The sequence below is a fragment of the Nicotiana tabacum genome, chromosome 3 (assembly GCF_000715075.1).
Source record: "Nicotiana tabacum cultivar K326 chromosome 3, ASM71507v2, whole genome shotgun sequence".
Taxonomy (NCBI): domain Eukaryota; kingdom Viridiplantae; phylum Streptophyta; class Magnoliopsida; order Solanales; family Solanaceae; genus Nicotiana; species Nicotiana tabacum.
Window position 1 is genome coordinate 196,218,389 of NC_134082.1, and position 19,389 is coordinate 196,237,777.

At 37.6% G+C, this 19,389-nt stretch overlaps 2 protein-coding genes and 1 long non-coding RNA gene across 4 annotated transcripts; 1 reads left to right on the plus strand and 2 right to left on the minus strand.

The window, feature by feature from the left end:
- The first annotated feature begins 3,463 nt into the window (after positions 1 to 3,463).
- LOC107825808 (autophagy-related protein 8C) lies at positions 3,464 to 9,344 on the plus strand. Of its 2 annotated transcripts, none has more exons than XM_075250367.1 (6): positions 3,464 to 3,739; positions 3,835 to 3,913; positions 7,850 to 7,905; positions 8,000 to 8,052; positions 8,856 to 8,974; positions 9,046 to 9,344. In XM_075250367.1, the coding sequence occupies exons 2-6, from the start codon at positions 3,877 to 3,879 to the stop codon at positions 9,150 to 9,152; spliced, it is 372 nt and encodes a 123-aa protein (XP_075106468.1). In that variant the 5' UTR covers positions 3,464 to 3,739; positions 3,835 to 3,876; the 3' UTR covers positions 9,153 to 9,344. The 2 variants fall into 2 exon arrangements, with proteins under 2 accessions (XP_075106468.1, XP_075106469.1); XM_075250368.1 differs by having other exon boundaries at positions 3,465 to 3,739; positions 3,851 to 3,913.
- A 724-nt stretch (positions 9,345 to 10,068) lies between these two features.
- LOC107825809 (uncharacterized) lies at positions 10,069 to 10,987 on the minus strand. Its single transcript, XR_001657158.2, has 2 exons — positions 10,781 to 10,987; positions 10,069 to 10,479 (listed from the first exon to the last, which is right to left on the minus strand). It is a non-coding gene; the product is annotated as an uncharacterized LOC107825809 (long non-coding RNA).
- A 6,071-nt stretch (positions 10,988 to 17,058) lies between these two features.
- Positions 17,059 to 17,457, minus strand: LOC142178514 (uncharacterized). The gene has a single exon (XM_075248222.1). The coding sequence runs from the start codon at positions 17,455 to 17,457 to the stop codon at positions 17,059 to 17,061; it is 399 nt and encodes a 132-aa protein (XP_075104323.1).
- Between the last annotated feature and the right edge of the window lie 1,932 nt (positions 17,458 to 19,389).

A 19,389-nucleotide genomic window follows, 5' to 3' on the forward strand; every position in this document is an offset into this window, starting at 1 on the left:
GCTGGGTGTTAAAATACCCTATTTACAAATAAAATTATATACTACTACATCTAAAACCATTTAGTATTTCTCTTTGTTACCCTCTAGTTATTGGCAAAAACTAAATAGTAATATAGACCAAGTTGACTCAAAAAATTTAGTTAACTCAATTTACTCAATTATATAATAGATTAATTCGAATATCAGTTTTAAGCCTGAAATGAATATATGACCTACCAATCTGTCCAATGCACACTTTGGACTAGGTACACACATTTATGGGTTATAAAATTGACTCTTATTATCCAAATCAATGATATAGGAATAATCAATGGATTTTTACCTAGCTATACTATATTAGAAACTTATTTACTTACTTTCTTTATGTTTTGTAGTTTCTAATAAGTATCTAGGTTTTTCTTATAAATTATATACATTGCTCCTTAAAACTCCCACCCCATTATTAGTGCCTTCAATTGAAGGATTCACTTACATCATTTTTCCTTTTTTTAATCAAAATTCCTTAATCTACACCCAGAATCTCCATCTTCTCTCTTCTCACCATTGCCGACGGCTTTATATTATTAAAAATCGTCAATTGCGTCGTTCTTTTATTGAGAGTTTGGACAATATTGAAAATGAAGAAACATTCAGATTGTTGCCAGAATTATTCCCAATGTCGTACCATTAAAAAACTTTGAATTTTGAATTCGATATTCATATTGTTGCAAATGATTGAGAATATGCTTTGGAGTTTATATCTCAATTTTGAGGGAGATTAGTTAAGTATAAAGTTGGTTTTAGGTGAAATTTCATATTGAAACTCGAAAAAGAAGAAGTTGCAGGAATTATATGATAACTGTATCATAATTGTATTTGAATTGTATCAGATACATCAATGCCTAAAACCAGTGGCAGATTCAGGATTTTAAAGTTATGGGTGTTGATCGATAAAAATTTCAAAAGAAGAGAAAAAAGAAATTTAAATGTGGATGCTCACTCAATATTTATCTACATATTTTTATAATTTCCTATACAAATTTACTATATATGATTAAAGGTAATGGGTGCTTAAGCACCCACAAATGCCAATGTAGATCCACCACTGCCTAAAACATAATTTGTATCATACTTATATTAAAATTGTTTCTAACTTGTATCTGGTACATTAATATCAAAAATAATACCTGATACAAAACTAATAAATTAATATACAACTGTCATATATTTGTGATAAAAATTGTGAAATTGGTCAGAACTCACAACTGCTCGTAACAGTATACAATGAACATACAATTATTATACATTTGTAATGCAGTTCCTGCAACAATTATGATACATATACAATTATAATACAATCGCGATGCATTTCTAAAAATTTATGATACAATTATTATCTTCATCTTCTTCAAGTTTCAATCACAACTCTACACTAAAAATTATAATATAATCGTATTATAATTGTATTAGTATTGTATCAAGTATTATCTTGGGTATTGATATATCATATACATGTCACATATAATTTTGATATAGTTGTGATTCATTTCTAAAACAAATATGATACAATTATCATATAATTCAGATTCTTTACCTACCAGTAAAGAGAGCAACTACAAATCGAAGTTCAAACCCCTAAGATTTTAGTGAAGAGATAGCAATTTGGGAAGATCTCCATAAAACAATCATATATATAATGATTCTTATTGTTAGTGAAGCCACCGTTAATGGAGAGTAAAGCTTGAAAGAGAGACGAAATAAAGAAAGAAAACAAGATTTTAGAGGAATATTTCGAATTTAGTCTGCATTGTATTAATAAGAAAGAGAGATTTTGGGTGATCAGTAAGAAAGAGAGAAATTGGGCTCGAAGACCTTTGAAAAAGGAAAAGAATTAATAATTTTGGGAGGAGGGGTAATAAAAAAATAACAAAGATTTTGGGTAATTATTAAGAAAGAGAGAAAATATTTTTGAAATCCTTTGAAAAAGGATTAGAATCTTAAATGTAGGGGGTTATTAAAAATGGTGCGGGTGTAGTGTAACCGATTGACTAAATTTAAGGGATTTTGAATTTTTTTCTTTTTTGTGATTTTGTATATAACTTATAAATATAGATATACAAAGTAATTAATAAGGAACCTAAATAAAGATGGTAAATAGATTTCTATTATAGTATAGCTAGGTAAAAATCCCTAATTAAACTTTTAAATTAGAAAGAATTACAAGAAAATACACATGACTTCACACCATAACAAAAAATGGCCCATGTTTTTAAGTTTTACCCGACCTAGCCCATATTATATATATTTTGAAAACACTAGCTCTTGCAAATTCAAAATCAATGTTCTTACAACCATTGCTTCTAAAAACTATGAAGTTAAATCTGTGTTCTCACAGCCATTACTTTCACTTTCTCTTCTTCTCACATTTTTTACATATGCTTCAAGGGGTCGTCCGCCATTGCTGCTTCTCCCCCTATATCACCTGGTTGCAATGTAAAAAAAAAATTTGAAGAGTAGAAGTCCACCATTAAAGGTCATTCAAAGTTTTGCTTTAGAAAATATAATTTTTTGTAATTCTTAGTTGTTTGGATTGGGTGTTGTTCCAATTGATTGAAAATATCAAAAAGAGTTCAAAGTTTAAATTTGAAGTGATTTGGAGTAGATTTGAGCAAGATTTGAGTTAAATTTCAGAAAAAACGCAAGGAAGAAGACGAAGTCAGTTTTTTTGTATAATCTTGTATAATAGTGTATATGAGTGTATAAATACATCTTATACACTATTATACACTTTTATACACCTTTATACAAACATTTGTAGACGAACTTCTTCGACGATTTTCAGTTGTAATTCTTGTTCAAAACCAGTCCAGATCTTCATTAAATGACTTCAAATTTTATATACAACATCCTTATACTATTTCTAACAAGTCTAAGTAACACCCACTCCAAATTTCTCACAAAATCAAATTTGAAATTTAAACCCACATATTTAAGCTTGTTAAAAATCTAATTTTCACCACTCAAATGGATTTGGTTTGTTGAACTAATATTTGAGTCACAGTCATTGATTCGAAAATTAACTTAAAAGTTTGAGCAATCTTTTTTTAAAAATTAAATGATAATTTTGAGAACCTATTGGAGTTAAATGTTGAATCTTAGCCTATTATTTTTGGGCTAGTTGATGATAAATTGAAATATGGACTATAAAATTAAAAAATGAGGAGCCTAATTATTCTTATGTGAAATTCTCCCAAAAGATTATCCCGTTGTCCTTTCCATAATTTGCTTCTTAAAATCAAAATTAATCTTTTCTAATTTACGAAGAAACTTATTTAAATATATAGTTTAAATATTCTTTACTTGGACTTTGTACGAGGGAATTCTAAATCAAATAAGTTTGGTACCCCCCCTTAGATGAGCAAACTAAATCCTCACCCAATAGCCAGTGAATCCCAAACGGAGTCGTTTAATCTTTAAACACTCTTTTACGATGTCGTATTAAGGAATTATTGCCTCCGACAAATTCTCACCGAACAGAGTACGAAACTAAACAAATACTTGTAGTTTCCTTGTGAATCAAAACTTTCTCCGATTGATTCCGTGTAGCAGAAAAAACCCTTTTTATTTTTCCATTTAAATAGCGAGAATTTGTTCAAAGTCATTATTTCTTGTTCTTTCAAAGGCGCACCCTTTTTCTTTTTGTAAAAACAGCCAAATTGATCACAACCCCTCTTCAATTCTTCGATTTTCTTCTGTTTTGGTAAGTGTTAAAGATACCCTCTTGCGTGAATTCTGTGTATTTTCGTGGTGCGTGTTTTAGTTTTTTTTTTTGGGTGTGATTCTGATGTGTTTTAGCTGTCGGAATTTGCAGGTAGATACCAAAGTTTGAGTCTTATCATGGCCAAGAGTTCTTTCAAGCTTGAACACGCCATGGGTAATTTTATTTCTAATAGAACTTTTTATTGTATGCTATAAGTTGTTTGATTGTGGTTGTGTTTGGTACGCCGAGCCGGAAAATATTTTCCTTATCAAGAAAAGAAAAACAAAAACATTTTCCAAAATTCCTTTTCAACTTAGCCAACCCACCCTACCCTCACTAACCCACCCCACCCCTCTCCAAAAAAAAAAAAGGTTTTTTTTTTCAAATTTTAGTTTTTCCGTTATCACCCACCCTACTACTCCTCCATTCCCTCTCTGCAAATCTTTTTTTTACCTTAATTTTTTTTTTTTACAATTTCAAATTTCTGTTTTTAATTTTTCTGCACCATCCATTACCCACCCCAATCCCCCACCTTCCCCGCACAAAAAAAGAAGTTACTTTTTTTTTTGTAATTTAAATTTCTATTTTTTTTTTGTTTTGCTGTCCCCCCAGCCCCGCCCACACCCCCTGCCCCTCCCCCTGCACAAAAAAAAAATTGACTTTTTTTTGTAATTTAAATTTCTGTTTTTTTTTTGTTTTTTGTTTTGCTGCCCCCCAGCACCGCCCCTCACCCCCCCCTCCCTCCAAAAAAAAAAATTTTAAATATATTTTTCACTTTTAATTTTATTATTTATCGGTTTAAAGGCTCAAACTTTTACAAGTTCCAAAATTATGAGTTCGGAGGTTTATGTGTTTGGAAGTTTACGGGTTCGAAATTCCGCAGTTTTGAAAGTTTAGCGGTTGGAAAGTTTATGAAATTTGTGGGTTCAGAAGGTTGTTGGTTTGAAAGTTTATGGATTCATGTTTATTATATCTAAATTATTTATGAATAATCTTGAGAAGTCATTTTCCTTAATTTGCGTACCAAACACCGGAAAATGAATAAGATTACTACTTGTTTTCCAAGAAAATATTTTCCACGGAAAACATTTTTCGTTATACCAAACACACCATGTGTGTATGTATCTTTGACTTGTTTATGTCTTTCTTGAACTTTCTTAGGTAATCATAATACATGTATTTGTTGTTTCAATTATGCTGAAAAACTTCATATTGATCAGTTCTGGGGTACGGGGAAAGATTTGTGGTGATTGGTGTGCCTTTACCCTCTTGTGTCCTTAGTGTTTGATGCTATTAAGTTCTTTTGGTTTTCCAGTTTGAGGTTTGTCTACTGAAAAATATTCAATATCTGGTGAAAAAACAATGAGACCTGAATGTTTTCATCCATATGAGAGTCAGTGGCGGAGCCAGAAATTTATACAAGTTGTTAAAAAAATATCACACCTATGATTTAGACCTATGACCTAAAGCAATATTTGAACGGCTTTGCCACTTTACTAGAACTTTTCCGTATGTCAAGGGGATTCAACAACTTATATATAATAAAAAGAAAATTAGCTTTTTCCCTATTTAAATAGTACTATAAATTTTCAACGCGGGGATTCAATTGGCGTAGCTTTCGTTGTGATGAGAGCTTTATCTCCCTTTGTTGACATTTTATACTGTCTGGTGTTTGGGGCTGTATATATTTCGAGTTTTCTAAAATTATTACTACCTTATTTTAATAAAAGAATCTCATAATTAAGGCACACTTGCTTTTCTGCTAGTATGTGTTCTGGTTTTATTCTTCTAAGTTTAGCTGGATATCTCTTTTGACTATTTTGAGCTGAAAAATCATATTCGGAGTGTTTTATATCTATTAGGGGTGGCAATTTGAGCCCAAATCCATTTTGACCCGCTCAACTAACCCAAGGTTGGGCCAATCATTGACCCGCCCATTTGTTGAACTCAGTCCATCTTGACCCAACCCATCTACCATAACAAAAGAAAAAAAGTCTTACTTGATAATTAAACTATTCATAAGAAAACAACATACATTAATTAAAGTTTGATAAGAGTTGGGCGGGTTGGGTTAGTACCCGAATTTTGGCCCATCTTAACCCATCTTGATCCAGTCCATCTTAGCCCAAATAACTTTTGTGCGGATCATTTGACCCGCCCATTTATTAACTCAACCTATTTTGACCCGCCCCAAAATCAGCCCAACCCGCCCATTTAACACCTCTAGTAATAGTAATCAAGATGCTTGATCACGCCCAACTATGCCTTATAAAAAGGACAATGCGGTCGTTGCAAATATAATCCGGTTTACAAGTCCGGAGTCGAATCCCACAGAGAACTAAGGCTTAGCTACAGCTGTTCACTATCACCAAGAAGACAACTTGAACAGTTCCTAACTTATAGATATTTAGATTCTTGTGTTCAACTAATTGATTAACAAATTAAAATAATAAATTAACAACTAAAGATACTAAGAGTTAGAGACACGATTAAGGAGGTCTAGAGTTATGATTTCCCCAATTGTCGGAATCCTTCCCGCTATGTCTTCTATAATTTCGCCTAAGTATTCTCTACCGATCATGAGCACTCTTATTACCGTAAATCTCTCCCGAGTAATCACGACAATTTACTAGACGCACTCTCCCGAGCTACGCTAGCTGGCTTTTGATACAGCTCACTTCAGATCGCACCCAAGGCTTCGTTATCCCTAATCCCGCCTTTAAACCCTCGGTTATTGATCCCTCATATACTCTGGGAGTGGTGTTGTTCAACAATTACCTAAATATGCACTCTCTCCCGAGTTATGCATACTAAATAGGCACAGCTAATTGAGAGCTCTTCAATTAACTACAATAAGAACGTAGTTGAACAAATAGAGATTATACTACGACTCAATTATATAAAAACATAACAAGAATTTATCCTACAAAAGGTTCTATCAAAACTCTAGATAACAAATTAGCTATTCATAATAGTATGTAAAACTACAATACTAAAAGTCATAACCAACAATGAAAAATAGGAAGAGGAAAGAAAAAACTTGTAGAAGAATTCCCAAGCCTTGCTCCTATTGTGTCTCTGCCTCCTTAGGTCAAACCTATGTCAAAAATATGTCCAATTTCTTTTCTTGGCCGGCTTCCTTGGTTTAATATAGGGTTTAGGGCTTAAAATCCCATGTTTTGCACTTTGGTCCCTGAAATTTACGCATCCTGCCGCGGTTCCACCGCGGTTACGCCGGAACCGCGGCCAAACACCCTCTCAGGTTCTTCATTTGTCCGCGACTGCCTTCTGCCGCGGTCCTACCGTAACCGTGGTTTTTCACCCTGTTCCGTTTGGAATATGGAAAAACGTAAAACATAAAAGTTGTTGCCCTTTGAGTTATCTTTCCAACCATATATTATGGGGCCCAAATGGAGTTCTGAGCAAAACGTTATATCTATTTTACTATACAGTGCGCAATATGCCTCTTCGAGTTTTCGTTTTGTTGTTTTATCATCCGTTGATCCCCGAACGCGATCCCGGCTTAATTCCTTGAGCTCTTACTCAGACTTCAAAGATCCAAACCACTTAAATTCATTCCATAACATCTATATAGCTCTGAATCACACCTACAAGGCATAAAACACACAATTAGTGCAAAACACTAGCGATTAAAGCGCAAACTCAACTAAAGTGCAGTAAATTAAAGTGTAATAATCGACTAAAATACGTAATTATAGCCTATCATCAATGCTTCCAAATTTTATGTTGAGAATGTTTATTGAAAAACCTTCTTGTAAAGCATGTAAGAGTCATGTGTCATGTCATAGCTTGCATGATTGGCTTTTAGTTTCTTTTTTCCCTTCCGCATGTGTGGGCACATATGTTTATAGAAAAGAAGGACATAGTGGACTATGGTGGTTATTTTGACCTTTTCGTCTTAAAATTTTATGTACTGTTTGGAATTGCTAACAAATTTATGAACTGGTGGTTAGCTTATGGAACAGAGACTGCATAAGCTTTTCTAGATTCTCCTGAGCACATCCTATTTTTGCTTGAAAACATCAGACAAGAAAGCTAGTACTTTCAGGTGTAAATTCTGATTAATGCACAATGTGGTTTTGTTTATAGAGAGGAGGCAGGCAGAATCTTCTCGCATCCGAGAGAAGTATCCCGATCGAATTCCGGTATGATGTTTATTATCTGAAGAGCATCTTGGCTTTAATTCAATACTTAGTACTCTTGTTTGCTTCTCTCTGACATTCATATTTCCTTATTCAGGTGATTGTTGAGAAGGCAGAGAGGAGTGATATCCCTGACATTGATAAGAAGAAGTAAGTTTCTACTTTCCTTCTTTTCCTAGATGTTTTGGACGTTAAATTTTCAGAATCAAGCTCTTAGTTTATGAGCTTCTACCCGAAGGTAATTAAATTTACAAATTCAATTACATGGATTGTGTTTTGGCTTCTCCTACTGGTAGTCCGGCAAATTGTGTTCTTCTCTTTGGTGGTTATTGTTGACTTATGGGTACAAGAATGACTTTGTGCATCTTACCCTGTTTTATGGATCAAATGTTTGGTTTTAGCATAGCTAGTTATATGAGGTGTTTGTTCCTATTAGTTTGAGATAAGGATATTTTCATGGGAAGTTGGGGGTGGTTATATTTTATGTGCAAGCTTTTAAGGATGTTAATTTTCATTTTTCGTATCACTTTTTAGAACAAAAAATCCATATCAATAGCCCAATAGCCCTATAGGAGAATCGGGCAGGAAGGTTGATGGAATACCCTTTGCTTTTTCTGTTAAATTTGAATTTCAAAAAAGCTGTTGTCTTCCCTGAGGTTCTCGTGACGTAAATGATCAAATACTTGAGTCCATGATCTTTCCATGGAGAATGGGATTGCGTGTGGAAATAGCTCATAAGCTGAGTTTAATTTAGTGAATTGGGAGGAATGGACCTGTGATCACTAGGATGTTTCTCCTCTGCAACTAAACATGCTAAGTGTTCATTAGCCGTCAAATGTTGGCAGCATTTATATCCAATGTTATTGTCACTTACGGTTCCTATGTCTGATTGTCCGAAGTTGGACTGGGTTGGCCGCCCTGTTAATGCTCATTTGTCTTACCTTGTGATGCAGATACCTTGTTCCAGCTGATTTGACTGTCGGCCAGTTTGTTTATGTGGTTCGGAAGAGGATCAAGCTCAGTGCTGAGAAGGCCATATTTGTCTTTGTCAACAACACTTTGCCTCCCACGGGTAAGAAGAGAGATTATGTAGGTCTTTTACTTATTCTGATAGTTGTATAATTGCATCTTCTTTCGTTGCAGCTGCTCTGTTGTCTGCAATATATGAGGAAAATAAGGATGAGGATGGATTTCTCTACATGACATACAGTGGCGAAAATACTTTTGGGTTCCTTGAGCTTGGAAATTAATATCGCAAAGTTACTATCTCCATTGTAAATCTGCTATTTCTTTGATCTTATCTTGGTTGCTGGCTGTTGTCGTTCATTTTCGTTAATCTATAGATCAAATTTGACTGAAGAGCTTATGGTCCTCTTCTGGTTAACCTTACCATGTACAGATGACTCTTGCTCTCTTATCCAATAGCCCCTTTTTCTTATAAATTTCTTTTGGTTCAAAACGTGTTATATGAAGGAAAAAAAGGGAATACAATAAATTTGTTCGGGAGTGTGTGATCTGTCGTCTTGTAGCAAAGGTTGTGAATGTTGTGGTAGGGTTTAAATCTTCAGTAATTCATAGTACATGCTATTGATTTGAAAGAAAAATCTATACTAGTACGTACTAGTTTAAAGAGTGGTAATACCTCTCCTCGACCTTTTGGTTAAATATCAATTATTGCTAGTAATTAAACATCATGAGCTGATATACAGTTCATCTGTTTCTGTTCAATCATGTAAGTTACTCTAAATGTTTGACAAGATAGACTTGATTATGATTAACATAGTTGTCCTTCATACAGGAGTAGTTGAGTTATAGCTTTTCGATTGCTATATTCTTTCACCATGTGAATGTTGGATATATTATATTGGGGCTGTAGCTTTTTGCTGGACAGCTCCGAGGTACCATTTACTATATTCATAAGACAAGGGTTAGGTCTGCGTACACACTACCATCCTCAGACCTCACGTGTGGGATTTCACTGGGTATGTTGCTGTTGTTGTAGCCCGGAGGCACCACTAAACGTAACCACTCCCTTGATTGGGACAGTAACTTTCAAGTTTTTGTTCCCAAGTCTTTAATTATTACTATAGGAATATTCTTTTTTTAAGATGATTTTGTTTTAGAGAAGTTGGAATTTCTTTCTTGAAGAAGCTGGCAAGGAAGCAATATAAAAACTGTCCTCTTTAGGTTCCAAGCAAGTCCTGGTATAAATGAAGCATAACAATCCATAAGTTTATTTAAGGCCTCTAATTTGACTCATTTGATCTGAAATCTTGAATGTTATTACAGAAGGCCAGATAAAGATGAGATAATCTCTATCTCTATTCATGAAATGGAGGAGTTTTTCTTTTGTGATTTGCTCCTAACCCATTTGATGACCATAGAAGGGCCATTTTTCACTTTCTGTGCACCTGCAATTGCTACTGCTTTCACTTTGCCAATTCCTGCACTGGCTTTCTTGTTATTTCCATTTTCTTTGTTGCTCTTATAATAACTGTCATCTTCATCCATAGCACCTATTCCTCCTGCACCCCATTGATCTGCCCAACTTGGTCCATTAGTAGCCATAGTTATATCCTTTCAATAATCAACAAAAGTATGTCAAGAAACTTTTAACCAAATTAAAATTGTGAACAAGATAAAATGATTTTGTCAAGAATAAGGACAGCCCGGTGCACTAAGCTCCTCGTTGTGTGCGGGGTCCGGGGAAGGGCCAGACCACATGGGTCTATTGTACGCAGTCTTACCCTGTATTTCTGCAAGAGGCTGTTTTCACGGCTCGAACCCGTGACCTCCTGGTCACATGATAACAACTTTACTTCCTTCTAATTTTGTCAATAATAAAGGTAAAAGAAAAAAGAGGGGTTGAGGATTTTACCTTATCAGAGCTTGGAACTGGTAGACTGTCTTAATTAGTGGAACTAAGGATATTTTAGGGACTGTTTCTTAAACTTGTGTTCTCCTTTTATAGAAGACTTGTCTAACTCATAAGGTTACCTTACTCTTGAAGCAAACATTGATTGGGGTTCATTAGTTTATTGTTCTACAAAAAGGCTAAAGTTTCCCAATTATCATTTGCGGTAGAAATTAGTGGTTGAAGTGGAAGGATTTAGTTAACCAAAAGTAAGACTCATGCTTTGGCTTTTTCTTCATATGACAAAGCACTATCTACAAAATTGTAGTCCTCTTCAACAACCCCACTGCCACTCATGCTTTCTCAATATAATAATAAAGTCCTTACGTAACTCGACTTCATTGTCAGATGTAGGATTGAAGGCGAAACTATTCCTCAAGCAATAGAATAGATAAGTTAGCAAAGGGTTTGTGTGAATAATGGAATGATTAATATTACGCATTTTAGATGCATGAAAATTGGATGATTAACCTTCATATTTCGAATCGTGCTTTTCTTTTTGTGAGGGAGGAGACCTCATATGAGCTCCCGTTTTTTTTCCATTTCCTCAACATCTTTGAATCAGAAAACCTGGAAAATAATTTTGGTCCTAAGTTATAGCCATGGCCAGCCTATCCTATATAGAAGGGTCCCCTACGTGTGTTATATTTTTGTCATAGGAGTGGCTAAAATATCTTGATTCTGGATGAAGTAAATGAAGCCTTTTATATTTAAAACTGAACTAACGGAGTAAATGGAACTTCAACAAATCTCTCTTCCAACCATTTTCATGTCTACTCTTCAATGTAGTTCAACTGTCAGTCTGCCCTATTGGTAGTCATTGCAAATCAAATTCATTCAAAGCTAGAGTAGGTGAAATATTTGGGCTACGAGTTTGGTCATATCATTCATCTTAAGCTTAAATTATGTACTTGTATATATGGAAGTGGCAGTACCACTCTGCCCCAACTAATTTAAATCCAATCTTATATCAAGGTCTACATTTGTTGCCCGACATATCCTTAGAGGTGGATCATGGGGGTTCTGTGAGTTCAACTGACTTATTACTTGGGGTCCGAATTATTATGTATTCCCTTTGTCCTATTTTATTGGACACATACTTTCTATTCGTCTAAAAAAGAAAGACATATTTATCTATTTGAAAATAATTTAATAATAGCATCCACTATTTTACTCTTAATAGCATAACTTGATGATATAAAAATGTATTTACTAGGAGAGAGAAAATAACAAGATATGAAACTCTCACCACCAATAGTGGTAAGGGCAATTTTGATACTTTACATATGTTTAGCTTATGTGTGCAAAGTCAAAATTTGTCCCGTGTATCATCCTTGTGGGATTACACTGAACTCATTGTTTGTTGTTGGTATTTGTTTGACAAAAAAAATATGAATCTTTGGTTAAACTAATTAAATAAATGGATAAGGGGTTAATCCTAGTTAAAGATAATGACCATAGATCTAAAATCAGATTATGTGGATAACGTGGGACCGTGCCGAAGTGGATTCAATGCAATATACAATAAATGTTACGGTTATTAATGGGATGAGAGTAATGATAAGTAATAAATAACAATAAATAACACTAAATGTAAATAAGGGAGAAGATTCACCCAATATTGAATGAGGTGAATGATTCCTTCCTCTAACAATGATGAATGACAAGAATATAAGAGAATATGAGACACGTTCTTGGATCTGGTGGAAATGACAATAGCTAATATCAAGAGATCGCATCTCTCTCAGAAAGTAGTTCTTTGTATTTATCTAGAGAGCTCACTTTTCAAAAGTTTTCTTATCATATGGAATATTACATGCCTTTTGCCTTATCTCTCCTACTATTTATATGGGATATTCTCAAAGAACCCTAAAAGGTACAACAGAAGGAATATTTAATAGAATATTTCCTTTGAAAGTTCCAAAGCTATATTAATCGTTACTTCTATCCATGCTCCTCGACCTCGGTCCTGATGAGCCGCTCAGCGTCCTGTTCTGTTGACCACTGATCGACCTCGGCCAAACTACCCATAATAGTATCTCACGATAATCACCTCCTCGTGCTGAATTTCCTCAGTCGGATTTTGACCCCTACAGTTAGTTCCTCCACTTATCGAGGTCATTTTTTGGTCGACCTCAATGACCGGACTTCATTAATCACAGTTTGGGAATTTCGGATGGAGAGGCCAAGTAGTGAGAATCACGGCTGAGATAGTGGCGTAGCATTTTGAGAGCCACGCCTAATGACATTGGTTTAGAGTGACGTCACAACCTCATGTATCATAATTACGCAGCTTCCCGATACTTTGCATCATTCCTCGTGTCCATGTCGTTTCGATCCTTGTGTATTTGACGGTTAATCGTGTCGATCCGAGCACCGTTGTTTTCTATAAATAAAGGGGGGAAACCCTTTGAATGAACCTTTACGTTTTCTAATCTTTTAAACCTGCATCTTTTCTTCTCTTCTTCTTCTTTCTGTGTTCCTACTTTCAGTAACTTCCACCATTATCACTTCTTCTTTTTCAATTCCTTTGCATACGTAAAACAAAGGATGGCTAGTGCATCTTCTAACAATGAGGGGAACTCTGACCCGGTTCCATTGTCAGTGTCCATGCCATCTAATGATGAAGGGGAAGCCATTGTTGTAGAGGATGAAAGCTTCCCTACTGTGGAAGAAATCATTCCTTGTAATTCAGGCTCCAGGTCGGACTTCTCGAAGTCACCTGCGGATGAGCATGAGCCTGTGAAATCCGAGATGGGATCAGCCCATCTTGCCGAGCTTAGGGCCAAGTACAACATCCTTGCTCACGTCGATCTGGTCCCAGCTGTGAACGACGTGGTCCAAATTTATCGTCCTGGGTATTGCGCATTTTGTGCGTACCCGTTCCAAGTGGGCTATTCTCTGCCTCTTCCCCCGTTGGCGGAGGAATTCTACCACTACTACGGCATCTGTCCGGCCCAGCTCTCCCCCTATATTTACTAACTCTTTCTTATGTTGACAAAGTACGCGGAACTGGCCAACTATGGGATTTCCATCTGCCATCTGCTGCACCGTTTCGCGCCAAGCTTTCACAGGGGTATGATGATACACCACCGCCACCATGGGACCAAGGGACTGGTGGTGAAAATTGATGATAAGACAAATCGTCGATTTTGGTTCAACTTCTTCTATATCAAAACCAAGCACGTGGTAGCGAACCCCAGTGGGTTCCTTGAGGAGTGGAACTTCGCCCGTGAGAGTTTTTGCTAACTGATAACATGTTCTCTCTTCGGGGATTTAATCATTCTTCTTCCTTTTTGTGCAACCGAGAAGGAGACTCCTATGTTGGTCGCTAATATTTGCGGCCGGGTGACTCAATTCTTATTCCACACGGTGGGGATCCACGAGTGGTCATCGTTCAACAAAGAGTTTGGACGTAAACTTTCATCAACTATTAAGTTTCGATCTTTAGTTACTTCGACCTTCATACCGCCTTTTTTTCACTTCATGTAGTGTTTCTTTGTTGTTAGGTTGGAGGGCTCCGAGGAGAGTGAAGGGTCCTACTCTCGCTTGTCATCAGTCGGGTACCAAAATCGGGTCTCTGTTCGCTTGCGACTGCAGGCTAGTCCGTACAGATTACTACTTCTTCTCGGACCCGATCCCAAATAGGTCGGGCCATCGGGTAGCTGCCCCATCAACGAAGACTCCGAATTCTCTAATTTTGCTTTTAGTGGATGAGTCATCGTCGGGCGAGGAGGAAGCGGTTCCGCTAAAAGGCAGAGAGTGGAAGTTTGCGGTGAGGCAATAGAGAACGAAGAGCCAACAGGGGGGCGATCCCGAGCAGGCCATGGCCGCACCCGAGGGCGGCGTAGCTTTAGACGCAGAGACTGTGCCCCCTTCAGATGTGGAGATTGCTTCCTTGCTAGAGGTCGTCGTGGAAGGAGAAAGGCGATCAGAGGTAGCAGAGGTCATTCCTAGGAGTGATCCATCGACGTTAGAGCGGAACGACGTATCTTTGTCTGTCGAAGAGAGGGGGGAAAATATGGCCATAGATGGTGACGAGTCCGGTTCTGACATCGACCCGAAGAGGTATGGATGTTCGATGAAGGGTTTACTCGGGTAGAGGTGAGAATGGAGGGATCTACTCGTAATATCATCATTCCCTTAAACTGCAACTTGTTAACGATCATAGAGAGAGTCGTTCCGTCTTTGGTTCCTCTTTGCACTAGCACCGAGAGTAGGACCTTACAGACGTTTAAGGATGCCGATTTGTCGTTAGGCATATCTGGAATGGCTTTGAGGGTAAGTTTTTGACTTTTCAAGTTTTCGTACCATTTGCTTCTTTCCTTTTCATTGTACGTTTTTGCCGACTACTTTATGCTTTCTGCATGTTCATAAGACCCTCATTTTGGAGATTGAGTACGCCCGCTGAGAAGAGAAAAAGAGGGCTCTTTTCAAAAAGATGGACTCTAAGTATAAAACGTATAGTGCCAAGCATCGAGAGTTGTGCTGCCGACTCGGCACAAATGGTAAATTCCAATCTCTCAGGGACGAGTTAAAGTAGAAGGACGATGAGCTCGTGAGAGTCATCGGTGGATGTAGCGAGCTCGAGGGAGTGCATACAGACAAAGAGGACGAGCTCAAGGTGAGTAGGGGGTCGCGGCTGAGTGTGTCAACCTTCAAGCTCAGGTAGCATCCCTGCGGGCCGAGCTTGAGCAGAGCTCGGTCAGAGCCAACGATAGTTGGTTGAAAAAGTGGCAGAGTCGGAGAGGGCCGAGGAGGCTAGGACGGCAGCTTTGGCGAAGGTGGCGACATTAGAGTATTTTATACGTGTCCTTAGATCTGAGCGGGCGAATGATACGAAGACGGTCGCACTCAGATCACCGTTCTTGAGGCTGAAAAGGCGCAACTACTGGCTCAACCATCTTCATCCTGTGCTTCCACTTATCCCGATGTTCCACAGGATTTGTATGAGAAGTTGATTCATGTCTAGGCTGAACTAGACAAATTTAGGGGCTTGATGACGGCATAGAGGGTTTCTGAGACAGAGTTTGAGGATGCTTGTTCTAAGGCGCACGTAGCTCGGGTCAGTTGTCATTACGATCCTTCTACGGCGGGGGCTGGTGATGGTGAATATGACTTGGACGGGCTTGAGCTAGGTGCCTGGTAAGATGACGAATACTCCGATGGCAAGGACGATGGTGAGGGTGATGCTGCTGAGAAGTATTTTTTGTAATCTTTTATTTTTTTTATTTCTGTGGGCATCTATTCGGCCCTTGTAAGATACCTTTTGGAATGCTACTTTTGCTGTTTATTTTCGAATCTCTTATTTTTTCCATGGTATTCTCCTCAATTTGTTGCCTTGATTAAAAGAATTATATTGGTAGGCGTTAGCTCGAACATGATCGAGTGTCTTTGATTGCTTCGCGTGAAGTCGAACATTGCCATAATTAACTCGAACGAGGTTATTCTGTGAATCAAGTTCGAGTTAGGATGAATGTAAGTTGAATTCGAGCGAGGTCGAAAGTACTCTTAGTTAATTCGAACTTGGTCGAATGTGAGTGTCTTAGTTAATTCGAGCGAGGTCGAATGTGAGTTAATTTGAGCAAGTTCGAATGTTACTCTTAGTTAATTCGAACGTGAGTCGATTCGAGCGAGGTTGAATATTGACTCTTAATTAATTCCAATGAGGTCGACTGTGAGTCGATTTGAGAGAGGTCGAATGTTGACTCTTATATAATTTGTACGAGGTCGACTGTGAGTCGATTCGAGCGAGGTCGAATGTTGACTTTTAATTAATTTGAACGAGGTCGAATGTGAGTATATTGGTTGGTTTAGAGTTAAAACTTGGTGGAGACATAGGCGAAGATCGTGTGTTTGTATCCTTTTCTTGCATATTTACATTGAATTTTAAACATTTTTCGGGCTGGTATTCCAGTCCTAATCTATCTAGTCCATTTATTGTTTGACCTGAATAAGTATTTAGGGTCCGAGCAATCAACTTTCCCAACTGGTAATCTCACCTTCTCATGCTTAACTTCGAAATATCCTTCTCGTTGCCTCATTAAAAACCTTACTAGAAAACCTAATTCGGATAAAACTCAGGTGAGGGAAAAAGAGTACGGCTTGGAGAACATTTTTCCTTAGAAGTTAAAGTACTTGAGGTGGGTGATGTTCCAATTGTTCGGCAGTAGTTTAACTTCCATCATTTCTAGTTGGAACGACCCTTTGCTTGCCTCCGCCGTAATTTTGTATGGGCTGTCTCAATTAGTCCCTAGCTTTCCTTCCCGTGTGTCCTTGCTCGCCTGTGTTTTGGCTTTGAGTACGTAGTCCCCAACTTTGAGCTGTCTGATCTTGGCTTTTTTGTTGTAGTATCGCTCTGCCTGTTGTTTCTGAGCGACCATCCTTATGTAAGCCATGTCTCTTTGTTCTTTGACAACATCGAGGTCTTGCCTCATTCTCTCGTCGTTAGTCAGCCCGCTCTCGTGTGAGTACCTCAAACCTGGTTCTCCGACCTCAACCAGTATTATTGCATCAGTCCCATAGACTAGCGAGTATGGTGTTTCTCGTGTGCACGCTTTTGGCATTGTGCGGTATGCCCATAGCACTTTCGGCAGCAACTCCAACCATAGTCCCTTAGCGTTCTCGAGCTTCTTCTTCATGATGTTCAATATTAACTTGTTGGAGGACTCCGATTGTCCATTGCCCACGGGATGATATGGCATGGAGAGTATTCTTTTGATGTGCCATTTCTCGAAGAACTCGACGATCCGTTTTCTAGTGAATTGGGGACCGTTGTCACAACTTATTTCTTTGGGGAGGCCGAAGTGGAATACGATATTCCTCCATATGAAGGTGATCATTGCTTGCTCGTGTATTTTGGCGAATGCACCTGCTTTCACCCACTTTGAAAAATAGTCAGTTAAAACTAAAAGAAATCGTACATTACCTCATCCTGCTGGGAGGGGGCCGACGATGTCCATCACCTACTTGATGAAAGGCCAAGGCGAGGTGACTGAGTGAAGGTTCTCGCCTGCTTGATGGATCATGGGGCGTATCTTTGGCATTGTTCACATTTTTACACGAAGTCGGCGTCCTCTTTCTTCACTTTGGGCCAGTAGTAGCCTGCTCGTATGAGGCATCTGACTAGGGCTCAATTGCCGGTATGGGCTCCGCAGTGACCCTCGTGGACCTCCTTCAAAACACGTAGTGTCTAGTTTGAGCCTAAGCATTTTGCGAGGGGGCCGCCATAGGTTCTTTTATATAAGTCATTGTTGATGACGTTGTACCTGGCTTCTTGCATTCAAATCTTTTTAGATTCTCTTTTATCATCTGGGAGCACGCCGTCTTGCAAATATGTGATAATATGATTGTGCCAGTCCCAAGTTAGGTTTATAGTTCATTCCTCGATTTGATCGATCGACGAGTGGAGAAAAGTGACCACGTTCCTTTGTTCGGTTATGCTTTTAGTGGCTGTCTACTTCGATATTCTGTGCTCAAGGGATTTGGTTGAGCTGGCATTCATTGAAGTTGGGTAACAACTTGAAGATCTCGGCCTAGTATTTTTGCAGTTTTGTTCCTTGATTTGGAAAGTCCCCGCGACTTGATTGACGACGAGCTGAGAGTCGTACCGTAGGACGACTCGCTTCACTCTATACTTGAGTGCTAATTTTAGTCCTGCAATCACGACCTCATACTCGGCCTCATTGTTAGTCATATCTGGGCATCTTATGGACTAGAGAATTACTTCTCAAGTCAGGACTTTGAGCACGAGTCCCAGTCCTGATCCCTGTAAGCACGTGATTTTTGACCTATATGAGAATTACTCCCAAAAATTCAAAATAAAATGATTTTCCTTGGTGTGAAATATTGTGAGATTTTGTAATATTTTGGATAATTATTTGTATTTGTCTGTGTTTGTTTATTTGTTAAATTAATAAAAAATTACAAAAATATGTCGCATTTGCATGTAGGATTTAATTCTATAATTGTTACTAATTAAATTTGTTTACAAAAAATGAAAATTACAAAAATAGGCATCTTTTGCATTTTTAGCATTTAATGCCCAAATATACAATTTTATGCTTAATTATTACTTAATTGTGCGTTAATTGTTATTTGGAGTTAATTTGCACTTTTATAACTTAATTTAGTTCTTAATAATAGTTTAAGTATTTTTATAATTTATTTTTAGAGAAATAAAAGAAGAAAAGAGAGCGAAAATATAAAGAAAGTCGGAATTGGGCCTCGTCTTCGATTTCAAGCCATAGGCCCAAAAAATGGCCCAATCTTCCCTACGACCCAGTCCATTTCGAACTGGGTCAACCCAGTCCATAACCCAAAAGACCCAATACCCCTATCTTGCATTTCAAAGACACAAAACAAAACAAAAAAAAACAAAAAAAAAAACAAAAACCCTAAAAATGACCTAACTCATCCGCCCCCCCCCCTCTCATTTTTTTTCATCTTCTTCTCCAAACCTTCCAAACCCCACCTCCCATGGCTTCCCTTCATCCTCACCATGGACGACCCAGCTGCGCCTTCAGCTTCACCAACGTTCATGCCTACTCCTCCTCCTTCGTTCTTCGTCAAGC

What these genes read in the sequence shown, in the direction of transcription:
- LOC107825808 (XM_075250367.1), top strand. Translation starts at nt 3,877, where the DNA reads ATGGCCAAGAGTTCTTTCAAGCTTGAACACGCCATGG. An exon ending in CAAGCTTGAACACGCCATGG is followed by an intron (nt 3,914 to 7,849) that starts GTAATTTTATTT and finishes TTTTGTTTATAG; the next exon opens with AGAGGAGGCAGGCAGAATCT. An exon ending in AGTATCCCGATCGAATTCCG is followed by an intron (nt 7,906 to 7,999) that starts GTATGATGTTTA and finishes TTCCTTATTCAG; the next exon opens with GTGATTGTTGAGAAGGCAGA.
- LOC142178514 (XM_075248222.1), bottom strand. Translation starts at nt 17,457, where the DNA reads ATGAAGAAGAAGCTCGAGAACGCTAAGGGACTATGGTTGGAGTTGCTG.